Source organism: Passer domesticus, unplaced genomic scaffold (assembly GCF_036417665.1).
Source record: "Passer domesticus isolate bPasDom1 unplaced genomic scaffold, bPasDom1.hap1 HAP1_SCAFFOLD_37, whole genome shotgun sequence".
Classification (NCBI taxonomy): Eukaryota; Metazoa; Chordata; class Aves; order Passeriformes; family Passeridae; genus Passer; species Passer domesticus.
Genome location: NW_026990149.1, coordinates 392316 through 412674, shown reverse-complemented (window position 1 = coordinate 412674; position 20359 = coordinate 392316). Strand labels below are relative to the sequence as shown.

General features: G+C 53.4%; 2 protein-coding genes across 2 annotated transcripts in view; both read right to left on the bottom strand.

Moving 5' to 3' along the window:
* The window catches only part of LOC135292503 (hydrocephalus-inducing protein-like), a 267908-nt gene that overhangs the window by 86393 nt on the left and 161156 nt on the right, over window positions 1–20359 (bottom strand). The window lies entirely within an intron of this gene.
* On the bottom strand, window positions 13028–15119 carry LOC135292467 (class I histocompatibility antigen, F10 alpha chain-like). The gene is made up of 2 exons (XM_064406667.1): window positions 15008–15119; window positions 13028–14727 (listed from the first exon to the last, which is right to left on the bottom strand). The coding sequence occupies exons 1-2, from the start codon at window positions 15117–15119 to the stop codon at window positions 14159–14161; spliced, it is 681 nt and encodes a 226-aa protein (XP_064262737.1). The 3' UTR covers window positions 13028–14158.

Sequence of the window (20359 nt, the reverse complement as noted above, 5' to 3'; positions counted from 1 at the left end):
AAGGCAAGCCTCAGAGACAGCAGAAATGTGATTAGAGCTAAGCAGTAGCCATAAGATTTGTCAGCAGAAAAATGATGTAAGAAGTAGAAAGTAAGTAAAGACAAATAGAACAATGGTCTGTGTCTTAATGCTTGTCTAGAATAGCTCCCTAAGCTGCTGAAAAGTATATCTAGCGAGTTATTGGAAGTTCTAAGCTTAATAATGGAGCTCTGTGCATTGTGTTTTAAGGCTTACAAGCAGATATTGTGTAGTTATGATATTTTATGAAAAATCCTTTGCTAGGATTTTTCCCATCCTGAGGAGCTGAGAGCCTCAGGAAAGAAATGTAAACAATAACTATCTGTTGCTGTGGAATGCAACAGGTGCATCTTTTATTGGTCTATGTGGATTGTTTTCAATTGATGACCAATCACAGCCGTCTGTGTCAAGGCTGTGAGCAGTCACAGGATTTTTGTTATGTATTCTATTCTAGTCTTGCTCTTTGTAGCCTTCTGATTATTTTTTCTCTCTATTCTTTTAGCATAGTTTTAATGTAGTATTTTAATATAATCTATAACATAATAAATCAACCTTCTAAGAAAAATGGAGTCAAGCCTCGTGTCCCCACACTTAAAACATTCACCACAATGTTTTGTATTGACAGTATTGTATTCAAAATAAGCAAGCATTGTTTTAACTGAAGGTACATGTGCTTATAGCGGTTGGATGGAACTACTGTCAATATGCTTTTGCTTTGTGTGATTGGTCAAAAAACTTTTAAAGTAAGTTGTAACATTAAGTTCTTTATCTACTGCTGGGGATGGGAGTTGCTGGCATCTTCCCTTTGTCATAACCGTGTAATGAGGCTGATGCTGGAAAATAAAACGGCTAAAGACATATTCCCCAGCAGTCCCGTCCCTCCCTGATTTGTACATAGCCCCCGGCAGCTGATAGTTTTGGCTGGGGTGGAGTTCTGGGAAGCAGGCACTGCAGCAGCCCTGGGCAAAGGCAGCTCCTGCTCACAGTAGGAGCTGTGCCTGGCCTCCAGCACTCACGTGGCTGTCCTTGTCTCGGAGGGCAAGGTGTTGTTGAACTGAACCATGATCATGTCCAGGTGGAACTGGGCGTAGGCAACAATGGCACTGAGGTACACCTCGACCTCCTGCCTGCTCTTCTCCACCACAGTGTGAGCTGGTTCTGGGGCTGTCTTGACCACCTGCAAACACAGGAGGGAGGAATCACTGAGCAGAGCCCAGAAAGTCAGGCTGAGAAGGGCAGTCTTCTGGCCTCCAAGATCAGCCTCATACAGAGACTAGAAAGGACCATTCACTTTTACTTCCCTGGAAAGATGACCAAATTGGGACTGTTCTGCTGCAGTAGTTGTTTCTAGCCACTGATCCAAGCAGTCACTACCACAGCTGTTAATATCCCCATGGAGACTGTAGCTGCATTCCAGTCCCTTTACTTCAACCTTGCAGAGTGACTGGCTTTTTTTCTGGTCCCCTATAAATCCAGCAGGTCTCAAAATTAGGGCTTCCCTGCCAGAGCTCTGTGGATGGAGGACCCCAAGACTGAAGAGTTCTAGAAAGCATCTTTTTGTTCTTGTCTTAGGAGCAAGTGCTCTCCAGATGTCATGTCTGGAGCAACAGCCACACTGCTGGGAGCTGGGGATGTGCATTTTGGAATGTGAAAGATCTCACTGGGAAAGTCTCCAGTTGCAGATGTTCTGATAGAAAAGAGGATGCTTTAGAGGCCTAAAAATGGCCCAGAAACTGGGAAAGAACTTTCAACCAAGAGGAGTGTGTTTGGCAATAATGACAATAAAAGCAAGAGTCTCTGGAGATGATCCTTCTCTTCACTCCTCCATAGAGTCATACAGTGCCTGGGTTACTCCATGATGAGATATCCCACACAATACAGAGACCACAACCAAATTCTCATGCAGACAAAACTTGGAGTTCACCAGCATATGCAGGAGAAGTGGATTTCTCTCCACTTCAAAAGAAGAGACAGAGAGTGCAGCAGACTTAATTCCTTGTTGGTGAAAGGGTACCAAATCAGATGAAGAGATTTCTAACAGCATAAAATGGGATAAAATCATAAAGCATTGCCTTCCATTCAATACGGGCTGCAACACTTGTGCTTGTGGTGCAGACTGATAGTTGTGTGTGGCTAAAGGTCTCTTGTCAGAAGGCTTCCCCATCTTGTGTGAGTGTATCTGGTCACTGTGCTTCCACCTCTTTTCTGGAACGCACAGCTGGTGAACCTCATGGCTGTCCAATGTCCAGAGGACGCAGGAGCTGCTCAGCCAGCAGTGATGGTGCTATGGTGGCTCTTTTTGTAAAAGTTGGGTTGGGGTTTTTTTGCTGTTTTGCTTCTTACCTTCTTTATTTTAGGCCACCTGGCTGCTGGGTCTTTCCTGGTGGTACTCTTCGACATGACAATGGTCATTTGGTCATCCCAGTCCTGAACCTTCTTTTTTGGCAGCTCAAAGTCGATCTTGGCCACCTTACATTTCACAAGGTGCCTCCTGAAGGTGACTGGGACATCTGACATCAAGGTCACTGTGATGTCCTTGGCACAGCCATGATGGAGGTGTCCCACCTAGGGAGAATCAGGGAGTCAAGACCAAACTGGAAGCACTGCCAAGGGCAGGACTGACAGCAAAAGGGACCGATGGGTGAACACCTGTGCCAGGAATCTGCACCTCGGAGTGGATTTACATGAAGTTTGATAGACAAAAGTATGAACAGAAGGTGCCACCTCCCATGACATGAAGCCTTTTCTGCAAGGCTAGCAGCCTTGGCCCAGCCAAGCCAGGGACTGCATCTCCTACGTGGCACTGGAATGGGCTATCAGTGGCATGTGAGGGCTCCGTGCCAGCTCCTGGGCACACCAGGGCAGGGCTTGAGTGATGGGGAAAGGCAGAGGCAGTCCATGCTCACCTTGGGGGAGAACCGGAATGGGGCCTCTGCCTCCCACTCAAAGCGCATGACCATCTCGGCGTGGCTGGTGATGGTGAAGGTCCTGCAGTAGGGCTCCCAAACGTGACAGTCCCCAAACTGAATGTGATTCACTCTGACAGCTGTTAAGGAGGAGAGCAAGGGATCTCACCATGCAGGGAGCTCCACCTGCTCCCGTCACGTGCACAGACACCTGCATGTTCAATGCTTCCTGGCTCCAAGCCTTTCCCCCTCTGCCAGGGAGTTCCCCAGGCAGTTCCACCACTTCCAGGCAAACACCCTGACACATCCCTAAGCCAATGATGTGCAGCACAGCACACACTGCTCTGCATGCATGGCTGCCACCCCCAAAGGCCACCAAGTCCTGTGGGTGGCATCCAGGACTGGCTAGAGGGGAGACATATATGATCAGATATTTTCCTCTTCCTTGCTCCACCTTGGCAGTCTCTCCTCTTACCATCAATGATGTTGTCCTTCAGGCTGCCATCAGCATTCCTCTCCTCAGTGCCTTCCTCTAATCCATCAAGGGTGAATTTGTCCTCGTGGCCTTCACCCACCAGTTCAATTACGGTCTTGTTAGAGTAGGTGTCCCCCACTAACACACCAATCTGCCTTTCCACACGTTGAGCCAGGGTGGGTTTGAAAATGGCATCAAATTCTGCCGATTGCCCGCGATTCAGAAGGAAGAAAGGCTTTGTGGACTTGCTCTCTGCACAGCAATGGAAATCAGAGTTAAGTGCTGCAGCTGTACTGAGGAAATATTTCCATAGGATATATGAGGAATAAGAGGTTGAAACCAGCTGCCTTCTAAGCAGTGGTTCTACCCCCAGTTGTTGCAGACCCTCTTCCTATGTTCACAAGCCTGCCACCCCCAGACACAGCACCACTTAAGCAGCTTAACCTCAGGCTGATGCCCAGCCCTCATTCCATCTGCTTCCCACCAGCTCCAGCCATATGGAAAGCTGAGCCAAAGAGTGCTTTCAGCTTCTGCTGGCTATCTGAGTGCTCAAGGGCTGTGTCTGCTCAGGCTGGTACCATGCCATGTGCAGCAAATACCTCAGAGGGTCCACTGAGGTAGTGACAGTCCCCCACAACTCAACCCACCACGTCTAGCAGAACAGAAGAACTTCCTGCAACTTCCTAGGAGGAAACCCTGCAAAAAGCCCCCGAGAAAAGGCTGGGAGACAGAGGGCCCAAGGGACAAAACTGTGCCTAACATGTGGCTGCTGCTCAGAGAAGCCAAGAGCAGGGCACACGTTTTCCCTCTGTGCATGATTGCACTTCATGGGTAATGAATTTACCGTTTCCAGCTGAATCCTCTTCCACATCTCCATTGTGGAACACCTTGACAGCAGAGGCCCTGCCTTTCAAGGAGAACATTCTGTGCTCATCCTCCAGGTGTAACATAAACTGAGAAAAGGGAACACAGAGCACAATGGTACTGGTGTGAATACAGGATGGCACGAGGCCTGACACTGCAGTGCTGCTGGTCCCGCATGGGAGCCCAGAACCTCTCCCACTAGAAACAGCACTTAGCCCAAAAGTTAAGTCAAACCAGCGGGAAAAAAAGGGTGTTCAGAGGCATCTGGATAGAACTGACACAGAACCAAATGGGACAAAACGTAATTGGCAGGACGTAATGCAACCACAATTAAGTTTACTTAAAATGTACTAAAGTGGGCTGAAATACAATCTAATGGAACTGGGAAATCACACATGTCCATGAGAACAAAAGGTGACCTGAGAGACAGGGGGGAAAATAATCCACCACCTTTCTGGTGTTCAACTTATAGAAGAAAGATGGGACAGAAAATTTCCAAGAACTCCTTTCTTACAGAACAGACATCAGTCACTTGTTTCAAAAGAATTTTTGATACCTCCTCACAGGTCTGCCAAGTTTTTTGGGACCCTTCCCCTGTGCCAGAAGCACTTGTTCCCAAACCAGACCATCCCTTGAGCAGGTCCTCCTCACCTTGACAGGTATGACGCCATCGTTACGGATGACCAGGGGCAGCATCTCTGAATCCCCCAGCCAGAGCCTCTTGCAGCACAGCACGGCGTTTCCCCTCTTGCTGCGAGCGCTTGGGCACACGACTGTCACCCGTGGCTCATGCCCCTTCCCACTGATGGTGAAGGTCAGGCTTTGGGGTTTAATTCCCACAGAGCTGCAGGAGAGGCACGGAAACAATTTCAGCTGGCACTAACCCATTTCTCAGTGGGCAAGCAAAGCTGCAAGGGCCACCCACTGTCTTTTCCCTGCCTGCTGTTCCTGTACCCCACAACACAGCCCCCCACCAGCCTCTTCCCAATCCACTCAGGGCCATTCACAAGACAAATCTGCTCCAAAGAGCCAAAGCCTTCCACAATAACAGTTACAAATAACTTCACTTAATTGAGTCATGCAGTACAGCAGGGAAATAACACGGCACCAGACGAGATATGGCAAATCCCCATGCTGCAGTGAGATGAGACTTATACAACAAGAAAAAGCACAGCATGAAATAGTCCAAAAGCAAGAAGGCAAAAAGAAATCATTGTTGTTCTCAAGAAAGATCTTTTCCAAGAACAGTAAAATTACAATCGCTTATTAGCAGTTAGTCTTCTCTTGGTTCTTAGAGTTCTTAGAGCGTCCCAGATCATCTCATGCCAAGTACTCTGCCTAAGGCTACTGAAAGCATTAGAGCTAACAAGAGGTCTGTGCCTTCCCAGTGGAGAGGCAGCTACCAGAGAGTATTTCACAGGCTCACTTACCTTTTTGGGATGACAAGGGAAGCCTTGAAAGTGCAGTTGTAGTTCTGCTCCTCTGGTGGGGTGAAGGTCACCGTAGCAATGGCAGAGGATGAGCCAGGAACAGACATCTTGACTGGATGTAACTTGAAAATGTTGTTGATAGGGCTTTTTGCCTTGGGGGAACCCAGAGAGCAGTGTTAGGAGGAAACACCTTTCAACATGACGTGGTTTTATTCATAAATGCATTACTGAGAGCAGTCCCAGACAGTGTGTCTCCTTCCTGCTTCCCTGGGCAGGCTCCCTCCCTCCCGGGGAATGCTGACCTTGTGCTAAAGCAGTGTATGTTTTGAGGGCTGGCAGCTGCACCCCCCTATATGGGAGGTGGGCACTGCACAGAAAACCCTGCAAATAACCTAGAGCTGGCCTTCAAAGAGAAGGAAAAGCCAGGGAGCCTGAGGAAATGCTCTGCTTTGAGCCCTGTCATGTCAGTTCATAACAGCCCCTCTCTGCGTGTGCTTCCAAGAGAGGTTCAGAAGGACTCACTTCTCCCATCAAAGACCCAGCGGTTTGAGCCAAAACCTTGCCCCAGACATGCAGAATGCATGTCTGCTCCCTGGCTCTGCTGCTCTCCCCTGCAGTTTGACCTGCACTGAACTAGCCTAATCTGGGCCACAGGCAGCAATGCATCTGGAGAACAAAACAGGCTCTCACACGGCCCTTAGAGGGCAGCCACCACCTTGGCCTCCTGTTCTTACCTCTCCAGGCAGGGGTTCGATGGAGAGCACCACATCGCATGGCAGACAGCTTGCGTTGTAAATATTGAAATGAGCTTCAGCCTCTTGCCCAACCTGAGCCTTGCTGAAGATGAATCTGTTCTCATCTGTGACAAACAGGCTGGCGCATTCCACCGACTGCAGCTTGTGCTCGAGGTCGGTGCTGCTGCAGATCAGGCACTCCTCGAAGATTAATGTGACATCCTCGACGAGTGCTGTGGACACACCAGAGGGATGAGCAGGGAGAAGCCTCCCTGATGGATTTATCTGGACTCTGCTGGCCTCTCAGAAGGCTTGATAAGCCCTTTCTGCCCAGGTGACTGCTAAACCCAGTGTTGGGTAGGGGAGCTGGCTGGGAGGATGGAGCTCAGTCAGCCTCAGTCTTAGAGAGCATTGCTTTCCTTTTATCCTTCCTTCCATGTCGGAACCCAGGACATCTCTCTGGATGCCCTGGATGTCTCACAGCCCTGGCAGGGGCTCGGACACCCTGGCAGGAAGCCAAAGACACCTGGAAATTCGATCTTAATTCATGGAGCAAATTGCCAACCTTATATGAAGAATTACAGGCCACAAAAGTTTAAGTAGCATAGTAGTAGCAATCACAAGAAGAAGGGAAATTTTTGGAGCACTGTACAGGGGGGTTTTGAACCTTGTACAGGGGGGTTTGGAATCCTGTACATGGGGGTCAGGAGTTCTAAGATGGAGGGATTTGGGCGTGCCCTGTCCTTCTTCTTTCTTCTCCTTGGCATCCATGTTCAGGATGACGTTGGCACATGTGGATTGGTTCATGGTGAAGGTGCACTTGCTAACAAGGATGACAAGTACTGGAAATAGAAGGTAAATATCTTCTACGTAGTTTTCACTATAAAAGAGACAACCGCCCCATGGGCGGGAGAGAGTGCCCTTGGCTGTCTTGCTGATCAGACCTCGGCTGGGCAGACAGAAAAACTTTGTAGATAAGAAACAATAAACACACCCGAAGACCGAAAAAGCAAGAGTCCAGCCTCCTTTTTCAAAGCGCGGCCTGCCCAGAACCACCTTTTCCCGTGCTGGGGCACAGACAAGTAACGGCCGACCCCAACAGACCCTTATGGCCCCTCATGGCCCCTCACAGCCCCTCATGGCTCCCTCACAGTTCTCCATGGCCCCTCCTGGCCCTTCTTCGTCTCTCACAGCCCCTCACATTTCCCCATGACCCCTCACAGCCCTCACAGCTTCTCACAGCTCATGGCCCCTCATGGACCCTCAAAGTCCCTTATGGCCCCTCACAGCCCCTCATGGCCCTTCACGACCCCTCACAGCCCTTCATGACCCCTCACAGCCCCTCACAGCCACTCATGACCCCTCACAGCCCCTCACAGCCCTTCATGACCCCTCACAGCCACTCATGACCCCTCACAGCCCCTCAGAGAAGAGGAGCACGAGGCTGGTGAGGGGCTTGGAACACAAGCCATATGAGGAACGACTGAGGGAGCTGGGATTGTTTAGCCTGGAGAAAAGGAGACTCAGATGTGACCTTATCACTCTCTTCAACTTCCTGAAGGGTGGCTGTGGTGAGCTGGGGGTCGGTCTCTTTCTCCGGGCAACAACAGATAGAACAAGAGGACACAGTCTCAAGCTGCACCAAGGGAGATACAGGCTAGACTTAAGGAGGAACTTTTTCACAGGAAGAGTGGTCAAATACTGGAATCATCTGCCCAGGGAGGTGGTGGAGTCACCATCCCTGGATGTGTTTTAAAAAAGACTGGATGTGGCACTTGGTGCCATGATCTAGTTGAGGTGTTAGAACATGGGTTGGACTCGATGATCTTAAAGGTCTCTTCCAACCTAGAGATTCTGTGATTCTGTGATTCACAACCTCTCATGACCCCTCACAGTCCCTCACAGCCCTTCATGGCCCCTCATAACCCCTCACAGCCCCAGGCACGGGGGTGCCCCCAAAGGAGAAGGGGTCGCGTCCTGCTTGTCTTCTTTAATTTCAGTCCCTTCCCAGCGACCAGTAAAGAAAGGCTGAAATGGAGCCTTTCCCCAGCGTTTCCCTCAGGGTTAATTGCGGGCTGAAGCTGTGTGCTGGCGCTGGCCCGAGCACCAACATCCCTGCAGCTGCCAGGCCTTTGCTGTCCCCCCGTGTCCGTCGCTGTCCCCGAGTCCCGCCCGGCTCTGGCAGCAGCAGCAGCCGCAGCGCAGCGGGCGCCAGCCCGGCCCAGCCGGGGCTCCCGGGCAGGAGCAGCAGCAGCGCCGGCCCCTTCCCGCCTGCTCCTGCCTCGGCTCCCAAGGGCTTTTTCCAGCTGAATCCTGGAGTAGAGCAACCAGCACCCACACACAGCCCTGACTCCTCAGGGCCTGCCTGTGCTGCCCTGACCCAGCCCTCAGAGGAGGAAAAGATCGCGTTCCAGAGCTCTTTTCAGCACTGTTTTACTCACCCTGAGCTGACAGCAGGAGGCTGCTGGTGCCTTTGCCCTGGGAATTGGAGATCATGGCTGCTCTTGACCCTCTTCTGTTTGCCACCTGAATTTTATCAGTACAACTGCACTTGCCTCTTTCAATCACTGCTACCAACTGTGCTTTTGTGATGGTGAACCCCGTGTTTTTGTCACAGGCATCATGATTAGCAGAGATTGAAATGCTCACAAGTCTTTAAGCACTAAGTCGAGGGGAATTAAAGCCTCACCGAGCACTCAAACACAGCCCTGTTGCTGGTGCTGTTGAAATAGGATCAACTTACAGAGACCATCACAGACATTGCCTCTGGAGTGGCAAATCAAATGAAAAAATCGACCAGGAGAAAGAAGAAACAGAACTTGACTGGCTTCATTGCTTCCTTGGAGCAGCAGAAAATGGAGATTCCCAGAGGTATTTCCAGCTGCTGCTGATCCCAGTTGGAGGCCAGCCCTCTGCAGAGTCCCAGCAGGAACTGAGCCCAGCCCAGGGAGTTCCCTGAGTGTCCTGGAGATTCTTTCTCTGCATTCAGTCAGGCTTGCATTCCCCAGCAAGTCCCCAACAAAACCTCCTGTTTTCTTGGGTTAGAACAGGCACCATGAAAAACTCCCCAATGGCACAACTCCCCAGCCCACAAGGAAAAGAAAGGACAAGTTGTCAAGTAATCCAAACATTTCTCTTGCTTTGCTGCACTCACGGTATGGAAAGCCAAGAGAAGCTGCAGTTGGAGGCACATCTTGTGACAGAAGCTCAACCTTGTTCTCCAGGAAAGAAGGTTCTTGAAAAGAGCAGACAGGACTGTGGAGAAGATTCCTGGAAAAGTGAAACGGCTTTCCGGAAATGAAATGAAAATGGAAAGGCACAATGTGAGATCTTTTCCTCTATTTATTTCTATGCTCCCCTTTTCTATGTTGCACTACTTCTCCATGCCATGAATTCCAAATGCATCTCACCTCTCCGATCGATGGCTTAGCGAGTTTTAGACACTCTAAAATACCACAAGCTACACACAGTTTGCCTCGCCCTGGTTTTGCTGGAAAGCTATGCCAGAGCCATAAGTGCAGTGCTTGGGCCAGAAACAAATCCTGCAGGCAGGGAATGTGCCCTGCCAGTGTTGAGCCTCAGCAGGGAGAATGCACAGCAGCGACCGAGGGTTTTTCCCGTGCCCCTGTGCAGGAGTCAGGACTCTGGATCTGGGCTCAACACAGCGAAGTTCCCGTGTTTGGACAGACTCAGGGGCTGCCCCGGGGTGCGGGGCCAAGTGTGGAATGGACACACGGACAAATGGCCCCAGGTCTTGCAGCAGCGAGTCTACGGCCCTTGCCATGTCTCTCTTGTTCCTCCTCTCCCTCTGCCGGTGTCCCGCACTCTGTCTCGGTGCCCCGCAGCCACTCCCGGTGTGCCTGCCCCGGCCCGTCCCTCTCCCCGTGCCGGGCAGGGCCATGTCCCCAGCCCATCCCCGGCCCCAGGCATCCCGCCGCGGTCTTGCCTCCCCCCGGCTCTCGCCGTCCTGGCTGTGGCGCTGCTGGGCGGGCATCAGTGCCTGGGGCCGGGGCGGCATCGCCTCACTTTGGCTGCGCCTGGCCCGAGCCCGGCCCTGGCCCCCATGTGGGCTCCAGTCCTGTTCCCGGCCCCAGCTCCTCCCGGGGCCCGCGGAGGACACACGCGGCGCGGCCGCTCCCGCCGCCTCCGCTGCGGCTTCCCCGGGCCGAGCTCCGCCGTTCGGCAGCGTGGCTACGGGGGCCGGGGGTGGGTGGGGACGGCCGGCCTGGGGTGGTCAGGGGCTGTTGCTGGCCCTGGGCCGAGTGCTGACAGCCGCATCCCGCCCACAGGGAAGGCGCAGGAGGCACTGCAGGAGCAGTAATGGCTGGTTTTGCTGCTGGGACCCAGCGGCTTCGGCAGCGTCTGCTCGGGAACGCGGCTCTTGGGCGGCGCCCCGGTGAGCGGAGGGGCCGGCGGTGGGCAGAGGAGGAGGAGGAGGAGGAAAAGGCCGGGGTGCGGTGGGGCGGGCACTTGCTTGCAGGTGGCCATCAATGCATGCCGTGGGATGGCATCCGGCACTGGGGCGAGCTGGTGAGTGAGCAGGGCCAGCGGCAGAAGCCGGGCCGTGCCGGGCGGCGAGGAGCCGGGGCCCGGCACCGTGGAGCTACCGGGAGCCCTGCAGGGAGAGCAGGCGTGGGCTGAGTGGGGCGTGCAGAGCATCCCAGGCTGGCTGAGGGGTCCCAGAGCCCTGGCATGGCCTCAGCCCCACTGACGGCATCGCGCTCCTCCCGCAGCCCGACGGCACCAGCACGCCCCTGAAGATCGTGCTGCTGGCCAAGGTGTCCTGTGGCTGTGCTGGTGTCATTCAGCTCCTGGAGTGGCTTGAGCTCCCCGACAGCTTCTTGCTGGTGCTGGAGCGTCCGGAGCGGTGCCAGGAGCTCTCGGATTTCCTGGCGGAGCGGAGGTTCCTGCCGGAGGAGGAGGCGCGGGGGCTGTTCCACCAGGTGCTGGAGGCCGTGCGGCACTGCACCAGCTGCGGGGTCCTGCACAGGGACATCAAGCCTGAGAACATCCTGCTCAACCTGGCCAGCGGGCAGCTGAAACTGATTGACTTTGGCCGTGGCACCTTCCTCCAAGACACAGCCTACACCCAGTTTGCAGGTGAGCCCTGCCAGGGGATGGCCACAACTCCCTAAAAACACCTCCCGATGTGAAATATAAAGCTGTGTTTTGTGTCAGGTACATACAGGCAATGTGTATATCTGTGATTGTGATATGTGTGGAAACTGACTGTGGGACAGTTATGAAGACAATTCTAATAAATAACTGAGGAAGTAAAGCATGGAAGAAGGCCTTTGAACCTATCCTTTGTTTGCAATTAACCTTTATAAGTCTTAAGTTGATTTAGGAGCATTCGAATTAAAGCTTTAAGGATGTTGCTGTTTGACAGGAACTTTCTGCTTCTAGCTAAAAAGAGTTTGCAATAACAACCTTTTGAAGTATAATTTCAGAATAATGCTTGTAGTAAGGATCTTTGAAACTATAGCTTTAGAATATATCAAAAGGAAAGATGCTTATCTCGACACCTTAACAAAATATGCAAAAGCAGCTTGAGAAAGGAAGATGAACATCCACTCAAGGATGGATAGTTTTGACCAAGGGAAGCTGGACATCACTGGTATGAGATTTATAGCCCTTGCAATTCAAAGGTGAACCCGCATATGGACCCTGGACCTCACCAGCTGAGAGACTTCTTTCTTCCTTCAGAAGCTGGACCCCACCATCTGGGGATACTCCTTTCTGAGATACATCCTGAGAAAAACTAAATCACAATAGTGTATAGAATTGTGACGCAAACATTTGGAATAGAAACTGCTGAAAAAGCTTATGAAAACCCCTATAAATATCTGTAAGCCCCAACTATCGGTGTGCAGTTGGAGGGAAAATTCCCCCCACTGTACCCAGCGCTGTATTGCTCATACTTTACCATATTCATTAATAAATTGATTGCTGCTTGAGTATTGGCCTAGTCAAGCTTCTTATTCATATCACCAGGGACCCCCCGATGTCCCCCTGAGGGCCATCTGCGGCTCGGCTTTGGAGCTCTGCAAGCTCCAAACATCCCCCCAAAAAAATCCCAAACCCAGGGACCCCCGGGATACTTGGGGCGAGCTCCCCCTCCCCGGGCACCTGCGGGATGGGGGGCGATGGTCCCGAGCCGAAGCTGCTGCGAGTGCAGAGAGAGCTGAAAGCACGCAGTGCTTCCTCCAGCTGCTCCAGCTCCTCCTCTGCCTGCTCTGCCTCCTCTCTCCCTCTATCTTCCTCCTCCTCTATCCCACCGTCTTCCTCCTCCTCCCTGGGTGGGCCACGACGGGAATGGGCTGGGTCACTCCCAAACCGATCTGGGGGAGTAGAGGTTTGGGGGCAACAATGGGAAAGGGGTGGGAGAGGGGGCACAGGGGGAGGTGAGACCCACTGAGGGTCCTCCAGGTTACCCCAGGACCCCTAAGCCCCATCCCAGCCCCCCCAGTTCCCTCCGCAGTCCCAAATGAGGGGGGGGCTCAGCCCAGGACCCGCCGTCCTTCAGGGCTCCTCCGAGGGCAGTAAACGGAAGAGTTCCCAGCTCGGAGAGGCCCCAGCAGAGGAGGGGACCTTGTCCCTCCTTGAGACCCTTTAAGGCTCTTCAGACCCCTTTGAAGGGGACATTTTTAGGATTTTTCTGGGGGGATCTCAACACTACTAGGGTGTTTTTTCCACCCCATTTTAGGGTGCTTGAGAGGACGCAGCCCCACAAGCCCCTTTTAAGGGGGGGATCATGACAGCTTTAAGTGACATTTTTAAGGGACCCCACCCCCATTCCAAGCTCCAGTAGGGGACGTTTTGCCCCCCAGGGTGGATTTTTGGGGTTCTCTCTACCATCGCTGCTTTAAGGGCTCCTGCTATGGTCAGGTCCTACTATAAGTCCCCTTAAAAGGGCAACACCACTCCCGTTGATTCCGACAGCGGAGCCCAGGGAGGGGTTGGACATCCTGGGAAGGTTGGGGGTCCCAGGGGGGTTTGGGGGTCCCAGGAGGGTTTGGGGGTACCTGGGTGATGGTGATGGGGACTCTGTGCTGGGCATAAACTGTTGTGAGGGGTTCCCAGGGGGGTTTGTGTATACTGGGGGTTTTTGAGGTCATGGTGGAGTTTTGGGGGTTCCCAAAGGGAGTTTTCAGGGGTCCCAGAGGGGGGGATTAGGCGATCCCAAGGGGAACGCAAGGCTGTTTTGGGATACCTGCTGGCGACGGAGATGGGGATCCCATGCCAGGTATGAACCTTCTCAAGGGGGTCTGGAGGGGTGTTGGGACGTCCTGTGGGAATTTTGATGTCCTGAGAAGGTTTGGGGGGGTCTGTATGGGGTTTTGCAGTCTTGGGGAGCTTTTGGAGAAGCTAGGGATGATATTGGGGTCCCAGGGAAGCTGGGATGTTCCAGAGGGTTTGGGGTTCCCGGGAGGCTTTCTGGGTACCTGGGCAATGCCAGTGACACAGCTGAGGCCTCGTGCTGGGAATGAACCTTCTCACTGAGCATGGGCAGTGTCAGCGTGTCCAGGGAGATCCTGGGTGACCCCTAACCCCAGGGGACCCCAAATGCTAAGGGACTCCCCTCAGTGCTGGATCTGCTGCAGGCAGGGAGTACCAGCACTTGGACCCCAGCCCCCACCATCACAGAGGGGCTGTGGAAGAAATCAGGGGGGGCACAGACAGGTTGGGGGGGACCCCCAAAGTCCTGGGAATGGGGGAACACAGGGGAACTCACAGAAATCCCCACTGGGGACTTAGGGGTGACCCAAGGAGGAGTTTGGTGGGGATGGATGGGTCATGGGGGGATCTCCAAGTGTCTGGGAAGGGGAGAAGAACAGGGTGACCCCCAGGTTGGGTTTGGAGCGAACCAGATTGGAGCTTCCAGACACCAAATCCAATGAGGATAACAATGCTGATGGCAGCACTGACAGACACAGCGACCACCAGGGTGAGATTCCTGCTGGATTCCAGCTCTGGGAAGCACGGCATGGTGAGGAGGGGAGGGGAACCCCCATCCCACTGCTCCACAGTCCCAAATTCCCAGTTCCCACATTCCATGTTCCCAGCCTCAGCCCAGGAGCAGATCCCAGGCTCTGGCATTCCGGGATGCTCCGCCCGGCGCAGGGGCTGCTCCTGCTCCTCCAGCAGCGCTTCGATCCTGCCCAGGTGTGGAACGATCCGGGATTTCATCCCCTTCATCCAGCTGGTCCCAATGGTGCAGGGGTAGAATCTGTATGCGCGGCAGGACAGTGTCAGGATCCCGTGTTCCATTTTTCGGGACACACGGACATCAGGGGGCTCTGGGATGGGGTAACGGTGAGATGCATCCATGGAATTCCATGGCAGTGGGACAGGGATCTCCCCATGGAATTCCATGGCAATGGCATGGCAGTGAGATCCATCTACAGAATTCCCATGGGAACGGGACAACAGTGGGATTCAACCATGGAAGTCCCATGGGAATGGGATGACAGATCTATCCATGGAATTCCCTTGGTAATTCCCATGTTGGCAGATTTTGTCCTCCCAAATCCCGCATTCTCAATTCCCACATTCCCATGGGAACTCTGCCCTCCCCACCTTTACACTGCAGCTCCTCCCGCCCATATCTGACATATTTCTGGAGCCACTCCACGCAGCTGTGCCCCGGGGAATTTGTTCGTTCCTCGGGCTCCATCTCCCGGATCCCCATGGCAGTCCCACAGTTGCCATGGCAGCCCCAGAGATGCCCCAGGCGCGGCTGCCCCCGCTCAGCCCCGCTCTGGCTGTGCCGCTCCCGCAGCACCTGCAGCTCCCCGGTGGCCCCGTGCTGGTGCTGCTCGTTGTGCCGGCTCTGGCTGTGCCGAGATCCCGGCTCGGCTCCAGCTGCCACCCCCGGCGGCTATGGCAGTGCTGGAAGGGGATCCCATCCAGGGACCCCATGGACACCAACTGGGGGAACCCCGGGCCGGGCTCCAACAGTACCACGGGCAGGGAACACAGGGGCAGGAGAACTGGGGGGGGACAGGGGGCTCTCAGTGCCCGGCAAAGGGGTAAAAGGGTGTCTCGTTTCTCAGGAATAGGGGTGCAGGAGGGTGTCAGTGGGGTGACGGAAATGGGGGAAGGCAGGGACATGGAGAGGTAGAAGGGAATTCCAGGGGGTCCTTGAGCCCAGGAAAGGGGAGTCCAGGGTGGGGACACCTGGGATGTTGGGAAAGGGGGAGTTCAGGAGGTCTCTGGTTTTGCAGAAAGGAGGGGCTAGGGGCTGGGAAAGGCAGGAATGGGGTTCCAAGGTGTTCCAGGCCGTCAAGCCCACGGCAAGTCTGCAGGCTGGGAGCCATGGATGGCCGGGAAAATGGGGAGCAGAGGGTCCTGATATCTGGAAATGGGGGATTCAGGAGGGTCCCTGTGCAGGATAAAGAGAGCAAGGGGGTCCCGTGCCGGGGGTCCCACCCCCCCTCTCTCGCCAAGGAGTGCCCCCAGTCCCAGCGCTGCAGCCATCGTGCTGCTCCTACTCCCTCCCAGCATGATCCCAGTATGGTCCCAGTACAGCCCAGTCACTCCTACTCCTGGCATCCCCTCTCTGCATTCTGCCCTGTCCCGCCTCTATCTCCACTCCTCCCGTGGGCTGCGAGGGCTTCGGAAATGGGGGAGGAGGAGGAGGGAGGGAGGAAGAGGTTGAGCGGGAGAGGAGAGAGGGAACCACGCTGCTCCGGCGCTTCCTGAACCCGCAGCGCCCTCCTGCCAGGGAGCTGTGCAGAGCCACAAGGTCCCCCCGAGCCTCCTCCTCTCCAGGCTGAGCCCCTTTCCCAGCTCGCTCAGCCCCTCCGGCTGTTCCAGCCGGGACAGAACACCAGTGCTACACAGAGAGCAAGGGACAGACCTGACAGAGGTGTCTCTAGCACCACATTTTAGGCTTTTGCTAATACTTACAGAAAGACTCTTCACAAAGTTAAGGCAGTAGTTCAAGTGACAATCTCCTTTGAAAATCACTGCGGCCCGGCCCCGGCCCGAGCCTGCCGGAACCCGGCCCGGCCCCGCCGGAACCCGGCCCGGCCCCGCCCGAGCCCGGCCCGGCCCCGCCGGAACCCGGCCCGGCCCCGCCTGAACCCGCCCGGCCCCGCCGGAGCCCGGCCCGGCCCCGCCCGAACCGGCCCGGCCCCGCCGGAACCCGGCCTGGCCCCGACGTTCGGGCGCCGCGGTTGCCTGGTAACCGCGCGGGCGGCAGCGTCTGTGACAGCGGCGCGGCCTCAGTTGCCCGAGAACGCGGCCCTGGCTGTGTGTGCGCAGCCTGGGCCCGTACAGGCAGCTACACTGGGCGATTCGCCGAGTGAATTGTTCGCGGAGCATTGGTCTCTGCGAGTGAGTCCTTTGAATTTGCGGAGCATTGTGCCCCGCTGAGAATTCCGAAACGTGCAGAGCATTGGCCTCTGCAAACAACATCCTGAACGTGCAGAGCATTGGCCTCTGCTAGGAGTCCTCAATTCGCGGAGCATTGGTCTCTGCAGAGGATTCCTCAACGTGCAAAGCATTGGCCTCTGGAAAAGATCGTGAATTTCCTTTGAAGGTAAAGATTGACTAAAGTTGAACTGTTTGGTTTTGTCTCATGTGCACTCTGAGAGAGAAGGCCAAAGGGAAATACAGGATGGGATAATGCCAGTCTTCTGGTGCAGCAGTTCAGTGGCATGCACAGCTGAGTGGATGAACAATAGTTCGTCTCCTGATTGTGCTTTTTTTTTGCACTGAAGAAATGCAACATTTTCTAAATGTACTCATCTATACTTTTTTTTCCCTATAGTGATTGCTTAAACTGCTTCAAGGTGAATGAGTTCTGTTCAAGTTTCCGTGGGTTGTTATTATCTGGTTATTAAAATTATTAGGGAGAGGCCTCTGAATTGAGGTGCAAACGAGGCAATTTGCCAAAGTCAGTAGTCTGGATTTTATGGAACAGTAAATGTGAGGAAGAGAGAGAAAGGAATAGAAAAAGGGGGGGGGGGGGTGAAGGGGGTGGAGATGGGGTTGGGAAGAGGGGGAAGAAAGAGAATGACAGAGACAGATTAAGTAAAAATATCACCATTCCATGGATCCCATTGGCATACCATAAAATCCTCTTCTGGTCTTCTCTGTGGTGAAGTATTGCAAAATGTAAGATTCCAATGGATTAATGCAGATTTGGGCAAGGTGGGACCTCCCAGGTACCTCCCTGGGGTGGGGCAAGTTTGACTGTCTATTGCTATTTTCAAGTAATAGAAAATCGTTAGCACCAGTATATCCTTTGAGTCTGCCATGAATTGAGTTGTGGATTTTCAGATCTGTTGTGTTACTTTGCATGCCCTGCAATCATCTGGTGCAAGGCCTCAGGAATGGGTCTGGGGACACAGTGGAGGTCTTTGATGGGAGGTTTGTGTGCAAACCTGGCCTCAGCAGAGGAGTCTGTGGCTATGACTTGCCCAGCCTGAAGGCAGACAGAGCTGATTTTCAGGAGAGCTGCTGGCTTTGGCTTTGTTGTGGATCTGTTTTTCTCCCTTGGCCTTGTTCCCTTCTGCCCAGACCTGAGCTAATGGGACAATAGTGTCACCTTTATCTTGTCTCAAGTTCCCTTGTGGGGCTGAATTCTCAGTCCCAAGTTCCAGTCAGGAGGCATTTTCAGGGAAGGGTGGGCTTGGGTGCTCTCAGCTTCTTTATAGAGTTTTGTCACAGTCGGCAAAATGTCCTTTGTAGCAATATTTAAGCCATGAACCATAACATTGCAGCCTCTCCCAAGTCCAGTGAGGAGCAGCTGAGAGAGCAGGGGGTGTTTAGCCTAAAGAAGAGCAGGTCCACGCAAGCTGTTTTTAAGTAATATTTAAGCTACAGCTTTGTCTGTTCTAAGCATTATTCATGCTCAGCTTTTTAGCTCCAGGTTTCAGTATGATCCATCTTTGAATTGCACAAGGTGGTCATCTATTTCAAATAAAGTCCAACTAGAGGCCTAACAATACTCACTACTTATGCCAAACAAGCACTTAGCTACTTTCAAATGATATAAAATGTTTAGCAGCATATATGCGTTGAGTCTGCCATGAATTGGGTTCTGGATTTTCAGAGTTCCATTGTTGCTCCTTCCAGTTTTGCTGAGGCCTTGTCGTTCCTCTGTGACATCCTCCCTTCAGAATGGCTTCTGGATTCCCAAAAAAGACACCAACACCTCGTCTTTTGCAGAGGGAAAGACTGCAGCCTAACACTGTGAGTAGCCACTGGGGCTGTGCTCAGGCTGGCAAGTGCCCTGGTGTCCCTGGTGTCCCTGCCCCTGTTGTCCAGCAGCGCTGGGAAGCTGCAGAGCCCCTGCCCAGCTCTTTGTGCTGTGCTGCTGTTGGTGGGGGCTGTCCTGGTGCAGGAGGGAACACTGTGTGATGTTTCAGGGACAGCCCAGCGCCTTGCCTGGCTGTGCCACGGGAGCCAAGTGAAAGCAATGTGCAGCTGAAGCCCTCAGCATGTGCTTCTGTGCCTGCCCTTTGCCACAGGAATTCCTTCTGTCAGGCTGGGCATTGCTCTGTGCTGCTGTGACCAACCTGCCCTTGGGCACCTGGGCATGTGGGGGGAGAGCTCAAACTGTGCCCAAAGCCTTGAGAGCCACGGCTGGTTCCAGCCAGAAGAGCTCCCAAAGCAGCTGTTCTCTCTCAGCTCCTGGGTGGGCACAGCTCCAGCCCTGCAGGCAGCACTGCAGTCAGGGCCACCAAGGTGCCTTGCTGTCTGGAGCTCACTTGGCTGAAGATGCCCCAGTGCTGAGGCTCTGGCAAGGAGATCCCTGTGTTTTCTCCTCTGGAGGACTCTGTCAGCCCAGACAGAGAAAACAAATGCTCATTAACAGAGAGAGCTAAAACTTGGACACATTCCTGTGCACCTCCCTCTTGGTACAGCTTTTCTTTCTTGCTTCTCTTGGACTCAGCCAGCAGTGCTGTCTCCTGCTGTGAGTTGTGAGTGTTGTGCAGGGATGGAGTTGGGGCAGTTCTGAGAGCTCCTTCCCACTCTCTGTAAAGGTCACTGCCTCAATCCTATGAAACATAAGAGGAAACAAATGGCCAAAGAGCAGAAATCCCCAAACATGTCAGATCAGATCACAGAGAGATTAATGGGCCACAGCCATGTGGTTGGAGTATGTGTATTGCACCCTGTATTATTAATTTATTCTTGCTATGCATTTCAGCAAGTAACTTCCAGGGCTTCCAGAACTATCCTAGTGACTGTGATCACAAATTATTTGCCAGTGCCACTTGCTCAAGAAATGCCTTTCTGAACAAGCACATCTCTGAGCTTCTTGCTGATATGTTGTTTTTTTTTTTTTTTTTTGATTTGTTTTGCCTTCCAGCTGCTTCCCTCTAAGTTCCAGCAGGAGAAGTTTGTCAGCACGCAGAAAGAGGCCAGCACTGGGGGGAGTATTCTGCCCAGAATTGGCCCATGGATAGACCTGGTCAAGACTAGTCCAAAGGTAGCCTTTTCCTGCTCTTTTCCTTTCTGTTTGATGGCAAGTTTGAAGAGGGTGTGTGCTTGTGACAGGCTTGCCTCCAGCAAAACACCTCAGTGTCCAGGTGCTGTTGTCATTGCAAGCTGCTGGCAGTGGTGGACTGGGAGTCCTGATGTGCACTGAGGCAACACAAATAACCTCTGCTGCAGCTGCTGGGCTGTGCTGGAGTGTGGTTGCCATTGCTAAAACAATGGGGGAAGGCTGGGGACACAAAGGCACAACATTGCCATGTGCCATTCCCCTGCTGAAGGAGCCACCTCTTGCTTTGGTGTGGTCACCATCAAATGCTCAGGGTCACAGGATTCCCTCCACAGTGGCAGCGTTGGCCTTGGAAGGCTGAGGACCTGCAGGAATTCCTACAGATTTAACAAAACCAATTGCATTCCTGCTTTGGGTTGGAACAATGTGTTGGACCCTGACGGGGTGTTAGATTTTGCAGGCTGCCAGAT

What these genes read in the sequence shown, in the direction of transcription:
- LOC135292467 (XM_064406667.1), bottom strand. Translation starts at nt 15,119, where the DNA reads ATGGGGATCCGGGAGATGGAGCCCGAGGAACGAACAAATTCCCCGGGG. An exon ending in GGAGGAGCTGCAGTGTAAAG is followed by an intron (nt 14,728 to 15,007) that starts GTGGGGAGGGCA and finishes ACCCCATCCCAG; the next exon opens with AGCCCCCTGATGTCCGTGTG.